At 48.7% G+C, this 8,975-nt stretch overlaps 1 protein-coding gene across 4 annotated transcripts in view; it reads right to left on the bottom strand.

The window, feature by feature from the left end:
• Positions 1-1,970: 1,970 nt before the first annotated feature.
• Positions 1,971-8,975, bottom strand: part of hecw2b (HECT, C2 and WW domain containing E3 ubiquitin protein ligase 2b) — a 52,577-nt gene continuing 45,572 nt past the window's right edge. For all 4 annotated transcript variants that reach the window (XM_047803057.1, XM_047803058.1, XM_047803056.1 and 1 more), the window contains 3 exons: positions 3,825-3,910; positions 3,572-3,684; positions 1,971-3,241 (listed from right to left, as the gene is read on the bottom strand). In XM_047803057.1, coding sequence (XP_047659013.1) covers positions 3,130-3,241; positions 3,572-3,684; positions 3,825-3,910 — 311 coding nt within the window. In that variant the 3' untranslated portion in view covers positions 1,971-3,129. The remainder of the gene's footprint in view (positions 3,242-3,571; positions 3,685-3,824; positions 3,911-8,975) is intronic.

The following is an 8,975-nucleotide window of genomic DNA, read 5'->3' as shown; positions in this document are numbered from 1 at the left end:
TTAAGTACAGAGATGGGTTTGAGGCACATATCTGCATTCAACCAAGAGTGAGATTTAAGGTATGGTAGAATATATTAAACAGTACTAGACACTTGTGATACAATGTGTTAGAGAGACGGTATTGATGGTTTGGTGCATCTGATAAAATGTCCAGAAGCAGAATATAAACCGATCCTACAGCTGTGTGGTTCAGCAAAGTGCTGCTGTAAATAAAACCAGTTAAAAGCAACATAACATGTATATAATAATTTAGTCCCTTTAGGTCAGGACTTTATCCTGCTTTAGATGAAAAAATAAGATGCAAGTGTTGTGGAAAAATCCCAGAACCCAGGAATGCATTAAAAGCAGAGTGACATGCCTTAAGGGGATTATGATTGGAGTCATAAGACACATGGGAATAAACCCCAGATGTTGTAATAATCTTAAGGTAATATATAACTAGAGAATAAAATAACCACACGAGTCAGACGGTGGATAGAAGAGGAGATGTTTATTATTAGAACTTAGTAAAGGGGGGGGTAGTAGGAGTGTAATCTGGAGATCCAGGGCTAGAATTGGAGGAAGAAAATGCAAAGGTGGGAGAGAGGGGACGAATATAGGCATAAGGAGGTACTGAGGGAGGAGGAGGAGAGCCAGGAGTTCCAAGCTCAGGGGAGTAAGGGTTAGCATGAGGACAGCCATCAGTTTGAGTTCTCTGGTCCACGAGTTTAACCAGAGGGGTTTGAGTGGAGGACGTGCAAGCAGGAGGATTTCTCACAATATGGGACAGCAGATAAGGATGCTCAGGAAGTTCAGGAGAACTGAGCTGTTCCAGAAACGTAGTGAGCTCGTATCGTATGAAGCAGTTGGAAGTGGCGATAGCCGGCCATGACGTCAGCAGGCACAGGCCTTGGATAGGGGGAAGGACGAAGGATCCGGAAGGCGCGACCAGGATGAATTGACTGACCCGGAGGCGAAGGATCTAGGGGGAGAGAAGAGTAACTTAGTAGAGATAGAGGAACTGAAGATTGAGATATGTCAGCAAGCCCAGCCAGGGAAAAAGACGGGCTGAGATCATAAAAAATTTAGCAGGCTTTAGCAGAACTCCATTTGTACACAAGCAATATTACAGCAGCCATAGCTTAGCAATAGTAACAGTACAAAATAACGAATAGATAGCTTTTAACATAATATCGTGTGACATAAACCAGACTCACAGAGTGACTTATAATCAGTAAAAATCATATACAGAAGAAGATAGCAATATCTTCTGTCATAAAAGACTGAGAGGCAAATGTGACTTTGACCAGGAAGTAAAGTTCTTTTTGAGCACGTTTGTAATAACAAATGTAAAATTGATATATTGAATGGAGAAGACCATGGTTCTCAGACCTTAGCGCATAACTATAACTTGTTATGTAGAATGAAAAAGACACAGACCTAGGTCCTGAGAACTAAGGGGAGGAAAATCCATAAATGGGCATATGGGAAAAAGGTGATGGGAAATAAGGGGAAATTAGGTCAGTGTATTTAGAAAACATAGGAGGTGATGCCGGTAAATAAGGTGATATGGCACCGTGGGACTCCAAGAAATACTGGGAACCAAAGAGAAGGCTAGGAGCGCCAGGGTATATATTGAGAAGATATCTGGGGCTCGCGGGTGAAGGTGGGTGTTTTTTACTTTTGCAAGAACGTCGTGAGAGTTTTTGATTGATTTTTGCATGACATGCTCTTTTTGGGGTTTTCATTTGTTACTTTCAACTTGGCAATTTCTCTTAGGAGGTTGTTGGCTGATTGACCACATTAAAGAAGTTTGCTCATTCTCATCCAGGTCTGAGGAGTTTTCTCAGTGTTTTTTGTAGTAATTAGTCTTTAGTAACCAAAATTTGTAGTAATTAGTCTTTAGTAACCAAAATGTCTAAGAGAGGAGGACACCCTGTGATGTGTCGACTTGGAGACGGGCTCTGAATTACGACACAAGTAAGCCACAGTGTAATCAACGATTTCCTTTTACTTTCAGATGAGTGCAAAAAACAGACAATAGCACTATGAAAAAAGTCAAGAAGTGAAGAAAGGGGGGAAGGGAGGAATATCAGGACGGTCCGCGCCGATCCCTGAACCTTTGGTACATTCAGTGCAATTGAAATAGCATAAATAATGGAACAGAAGGAGAAACACGTAAACTGGAGTGAACCTATGAAGATGATGATTATTTCCAGTTAAAGTTTGTGCAGACGAGTGTGTTTTACTAAAAACAAACATTCGTTAAAAGCCGCGAGTACATGATGCACACAGATTATGGCAGTGTGGATAAGAATCCAGGGAAACGTGAGCGCAAGCGGCTACGACGTGAAGCTGTTCCTCAGTTCCTCGGAGACATCTGTGCATCCCATCTAAAGCTTCCACGTTTTGGAATAGAAAACAAAAACAACCAACTCTTCAACTTCAAATTCGGTCGAAAGTATATTCCTACTGCCTTAAATTTGTTTCTCCGTATAGCACATTGTACACGAGGAAACCGAAAGGTTCGTGTCCCAGACTTACCACATACTGTGTTATAGACATTTGAGTAACCTAAAGAAGGCTTTGTACAGCAAGTATAAACATAATTATCTATAGAAAGGTGATAAAGTGTATACATTTCAAACAGAGTGTGTGAAAGTGTGGTGATATAAGAAAGCACTGATATATAGTATAGAAGTGTCATCCTTGTGCTTGAGTATAAAAAGACTTTTTTGCAGAAGAACTCTCTCGGATCTCTCGCGTGGGATTCTGTATGAAAAATTGTTCCATAGTCGCCCACTGGATTTCTGAGCCACTTTGGTCCGTGCTTTAGATGTTCAGAGTTGTGGACATTCAGAACATTTTGGCAGACGTTCTACATGTGACATACACTGAAGAACCCGACCGTCTTGAGACTTGACACTACATCATGGTGAGTGAGCTACAACTCACCCACCACACCCTCTATTTCCTCTATCCAGTTCCTTTAATCCCAGGTGCATGGTCTGCTCTCGCGCCCAACCAGATGGGAGGATCAACTACACTTGTCACTGATTGGTGCACGGAAATGGATTGGAAAGTGTGTTTGCTAGCAGTTTGTTTCTGGTGGTGGATTCTGAAGAATCGTGCAGACACCGTGATCAAAGTTCACTCCAAACCAAAGGTGCTGGTCTCCTCTACTGCGGTCAGCATTTTCTCATACAGCATGGAGAACGAGGGGTACGGCGGCAGGTCGAGACGATTAAAACAGGTGTGAGCTCTGTTGATACAAGGGAAGACAATGTTCTGTAAGGACACATATACTGTATACAGTACTACACAACAGTTACAGTTAAACTTTGAACCGTTAAAACGGTTTTTGTTCTCTTAGACAGGGTCTTGCAATCGGATCAGTGTTTATTAGGTTCTGTGGATGTTCTGTAGCATTAAATGTTACGATAGATTTATAAACTGTGTCAGAGTTAAAAAAATGTAAAAAGAAATGTACTAGTTGGGTGAAGTTGGCTGTGGTGTAAGAGGAATAAAACAATTCACAGCTGTTGTAGAAACATATGTAAGACTTCAAAAGCATAACACACTGCTGATTCACCTGGGTAAAGATGTGATCTTGCCCCACTTTTCCACACAGAACCGGCGGGGGCCGTTGCTACCCCTGAGTGAGGCGAAACCTTCGTAAGGAATACTGGAGGTGCCTGTTACAAACTAACACAAATAAAAACACAATATTAGATGCTGCAACTTAAACAGCTGGGCTGTGTGTGTGTGTGTGTGTGTGTGTGTGTGTATGAGTGTGTGTGTGTGTGTGTGAGTGTGTGTGTGAATGTGTGTGTGTGCATGCTCACCTGAAGGAGCCTCAGCCTCTGTTCGTTATTGAACCTCTCCACCGCTGCCCAGAACCAGCGGATTACAATGTGGTTGTCATGGTAACCTGGACAGAGTCATCAATAAGCATATATGTATGTATGAATGTATGTATGAATGTATGTATGTATGTATATATGTATATATGTGTATATGTATGTATGTATTAATGTATTGTGACGGCGGCACGTGCACCACCGCAAACACGCAGAAGAAAAACCAATCTTCAATCTTCAGAAGCGAGAGAGCGGAACAGGCGGCGGTTCAGCACCTTGGCCACTGGAGCATTCACCCTCGAGGAGGAAAGCACAGCAGGAAGCAAGGCTCAGCGGCTGGAGAGGGGAAAAGGGGGCGTGCCAAAAAGATATTCTGATATCTTTTTACAGAGACATCCAGCTGACTCAGGTCTCCTGGATGCCGACTGAGCCTTCACAGTACTCCTGGAGAGAACTGCTCCGCCGCTATCCTGCCGCCCTCCTCCTGTTGTCTAGACAGAGAGCCTGGACCTTTACCCAGAGGCCCCCTACAGGAAGGACCTATTTTTGCTTTCACTGCCTTCCTAATTTTCGTTCTGCTTTCAGTGGCAGAAAAATTAAACTACACTCTTCTGTTAAAACTCTGATCCAGTCTCTCTGCTTCTTCATCCGTGTCCCGTCTCTCTAAGAACCCTACACTGGTGGAGAATGCGGGCATCAGACACGGAAGCAGCTACGGAGCCCTCTGTGGGGCAGGTGCTACAACATCTTATGCAGGCCAGCCTCCAGTAGCACGAAGTGACCCAGGAGCTGGCCAAGAGTGTCAAGAGGGCCAAAGAAGAGTTACTGGAACTTCGGCGGGGGCCCCCCACCGCATCAATTCCCCTCCCTGATCCCGGCCACGATGCTCAGCGCAGGCTCATAAAACTCAGTGCCGAAGATAACGTGGAAGCATTCCTGGACACCTTCGAGCGCACCGCGGACCGGGAGGGCTGGCCCAAGCGGGATTGGGCTGACGCCCTAGCCCCGTTGCTCAGTGGAGACGCTCAACTTGCGTATTATGCGCTGAGGACTATGAAACGGTAAAGGAGGAAATTCTTATCCGCTGCGGGCGTTCCCCTGTAACTGCAGCCGGAGATTTCCACAGGTGGCGGTATGATCCAACCAGCAACCCTCACCCTCAGATGGATGAACTGCTGCGTATCACCAGACGCTGGTTGCAGAGCGATCGCCTCACGGCCAAAGAGGTCGCGGAAAGAGTGGCCATGGACTGGTTCCTACAGGCGTTACCGGCCGAAGAACGGAAAGCTGTTGGGCTGAAGGGCCCGGAGGACACATAGGACCTCCTGAACACCCTGGAACATGCCAAGGCCACCCTCAAAATGGGCCGGGAGGCTCGGAGAGACTTCCAGGCCAGCGCCCGCCACCCCCAGCCCTGACAACAGCCAGTTTCTGAACAGATCTGGGAGAGGAAAGCTCTGTATAGCCGCCCCACCCTGGGACCGGTCGATGAGCCCATGCCCACCGAACCGGACCTCAGAACCCCAACCCAGGCCCACAAACAATGGCTTGCGACTTGCGGCCTGCACACCCACACCATTCCAAAGGGGGCCCGCCTTACTGTGGAGGTAAATGGCCACCCGGTGTCTGCACTCCTGGATTCAGGGAGTACAGTCACACTGGCCCGCCCGGCCATACTCCCCGGCCCCATAAAGTCGGTGGGGACTCTCGTGGTCTCATGTGTCCATGGCGATGCCCGTTCGGTCCCCACCGCACAGGTTAAGATCCGGAGCACAGCAGGAGAGTGGCCACTTCTCATTGGACTTATCCCAGATCTCCCTGTCCCCCTCTTATTGGGACACGACTGGCCTGAGTTCACTGCCGCCATGAAGGTCACTGCCAAGAGTGGGCCGGAACGGGAGAAGAAGGGCCGGGACCGCCGGGCGTGCATGGCTCGGGGGGACCAATACGCCAGAGTCTCCTCCCCAGGTGAGCCCCAGTTGCAGGTTACCCCTCTGTCTTCACTGTTTCAACAGGCCACCCAAGAGAGAGGTTTTGGAAAAGAGCAGAAAGAGGACGACCGGCAGAAGCACTGCTGGGGCCAGGTCCTGCAGGTGGAGGGAGTAAACACCGACCCTGCCTGGCGACTTCCCCCGTCGTACTTCCTGGTGAGAAATGGGCTGCTCTACTTCCACACCGATATGAGAGGAGAACCTTGTGACCTACTGGTGGTACCACACCAACGTACCCTGCCTCTGCTCCACCTAGCCCACACTCACCCCTTGGGAGGCCATCTGGGACCCAAGACCACATTAGAGAAACTGCACAACATGCCAGCAAACCTCTCCCCTGAAGCCAGCTCCGGCCCCCCTTATTCCCCTTCCTATCATTGGCGTCCCCTTTGAGAGGCTCGGCATGGACCTCATCGGGCCGCTACCAAAGTCTGCCCGGGGCCATGAATACATCCTGGTTATGGTGGACTACGCCACCCGCTACCCCGAGGCGATCCCACTTCGGAAGGCCACCTCACAGAGTGTGGCCAGAGAACTGCTTCTGCTCTTCAGCCGAGTCGGGATCCCCAAAGACATCCTGAACGACCAAGGTACGCCCTTTATGTCCAAACTAATGATGGATTTGTGTCGGCTCTTGCAGGTCAAACACCTTAGGACAGGGGTCGGCAACCTTAAACACTCAAAGAGCCATTTGGACCCGTTTCCCACAGAAAAATTACCACAGGTAGCCACAAAACCCTTTTGACATTTAAAATGAAGATAACGCTGCATATATCGTTTTTTACCTTTATGGAAAGTATAGAAAAAAACTGTAGTGTGTTGCATTTATGAAATCAATTAACTGATACCGAGTAAACGCAATTTTATTTCTGCAGGCAAACAAAATATTTTGAACAGTTTGAACTGACCTTAAGGAAAAAGACGCTGGGTTGAAGGTTACTTTCAAATAAAATGTTTAATATATAATTGAGTCCTTCGTTTTCATGACCAGGGCTCTCAAGTTTTGAAGACAGACAAGCATGACATCTCCAACCCCTCCCTTTTTTTCATTGGATGTTGCGTTAAATCTTTCCCAGATATTGCTATTTTCTGATTGGCTGTTGTGTAGCCTCTTTTTTGATTGGCTGATAAGTGTCAGGCTCGACTAAGAACTGAGACGCGCTTGATTCCTGCCCGATTCCACAGAAGTGCGGACTGATACATTTTGGGTGCTGCGGCTTATTAAATATATGATAGTCAAAAAGTTTTTCTGCGTGAGAATATGATGTGCGGCGGGAGAGCGTGAGAAAAGACCCAAATGCATGACTGTCACTCTCAATGCGTGACACTTGACAGTCATGCATGACATAAAAAAATGTAACTTGCCGGCTGCAGCAAACCAAAAATGCACCTGCTTCTGTGTGTCGGATTTCACAAGTTGGTAGTTATGACGCACATTTTGAGCGACCAAAAGAAAAGAAAAAAAAATTAAACACGGTTTATTTTAATGTTACAAGAGCATCATGATCTTAGAATTTAGAATTACATTTTTTAAAAAACTAACTAACAAATATAAAAAAAATTTAATTCAATATTTCCAAATCTACAGGGAGCCGCAGCAGAGGTATAAAAGAGCCACTTGCGGCTCCGGAGCCGCGGGTTGCCGACCCCTGCCTTAGGATGTCTCTCTACCATCCCCAGACAGATGGCTTGGTGGAACGCTTCAACCAGACCGTGAAACGTATGCTACAGAAGGTGGTAGACCAGGAAGGACGGAATTGGGACCTCCTCCTTCACTATGTCCTGTTTGCAATCCGGGACTTCGACAGCTATCCCCTCCCTCGAGTAGACGATCTGGTGGAGCAGCTGGGGAAGGCTCGGTTTATTTCCAACCTTGACCTGACAGAGGGCTATTGGCAAGTTGCCCTGGCACCGGAGGCAAAGCCAAAGACCGCCATCAGCACCGCACATGGCCACTGGCAGTACCGGGTCCTTCCGTTCGGCCTACATGGGGCCCCGGCCACCTTCCAACGCCTCAAGGACATCGTCCTCCGACCTCTCCGCGCCTTCTCCGATGCCTACTTGGACGATGTAGTAATCCATTCCTCCACCTGGTCCAATCACCTGTTCCATCTGGGGGAGGTTCTGGGGGCCCTCCGGACAGCTGGTCTTACGGCAAACCCCCACAAGTGCCATCTGGGCCTGTCCGAGGCCCAGTACCTGGGATACTGCATCGGCCGGGGACTGCTAAAGCCCCAGAAGAAAAAGGTCCAGGCCGTGAGAGAATACCCTCGACCCACGTCAAAGAAACAGGTACGGGCCTTTTTGGGATTAGCGGGCTATTATAGACGCTTTGTACCTAACTTCTCCTCTCTAGCTGCCCCTCTTTCAGACCTCACCAAGAAAGGTCAGCCGGACCGGGTGCACTGGGCGGATGGCACAAAACGGGCATTCCGCCAGCTCAAGGAGGCTCTCACCACCCAGCCAGTACAGCGAAACCTGGATTTTGGTCGCCCCTTTTCGCTCCAAAAAGATGCGTCCGAAACAGGGCTGGGAGCCGTCCTTTCACAGGAGTTCGATGGGGAAGAGCACCCAGTCCTCTTTATCTCCCGGAAGCTGACCCCCGCCGAGAGAAACTATGCCGCGGTGGAACGAGAAGCCCTGGCCATCAAGTGGTCTGTGGAGGACCTCCGGTACTACCTGGTAAGGCGACACTTTACCCTGGTGACGGACCATGCCCCTCTACTCTGGATGGCCAAGGCAAAGGACACCAATGCCAGGGTAACGAGGTGGTTCTTATCTTTACAAGATTTCTCGTTCCAGGTCATACAACGAGCCGGGAGCCGGCACGGGAACGCCAATGGCCTCTCGCGGCGCTACGCCCTCTGGGGACAACGGCTACCAGGTGGGGGCTCATAACAAAGGGGGGGGGACTGTGACGGCAGCACGTGCACCACCGCAAACACGCAGAGGAAAAACCGCTCTTCGCCCACTGCATCGGCAACCCGGAAGCGAAAGAGCCGAACAGGCGACCGTTCAGCACCTTGGCCAGCGGCGCTGACTGCTAGCTCCCAATCTCCAGCACCATGGCCAGTACCGCGGCAAGTGAGAGCAAGGCGGGGCGGCCGAAACTCCCGCCAAAAATCACAGACCAATTAGGAGCACC

This window comes from Tachysurus fulvidraco, chromosome 18, assembly GCF_022655615.1.
Source record: "Tachysurus fulvidraco isolate hzauxx_2018 chromosome 18, HZAU_PFXX_2.0, whole genome shotgun sequence".
Lineage (NCBI taxonomy): Eukaryota > Metazoa > Chordata > Actinopteri > Siluriformes > Bagridae > Tachysurus > Tachysurus fulvidraco.
Note: the sequence above shows the minus strand (reverse complement) of the source record. Positions and strands in the feature narration are given on the sequence as shown.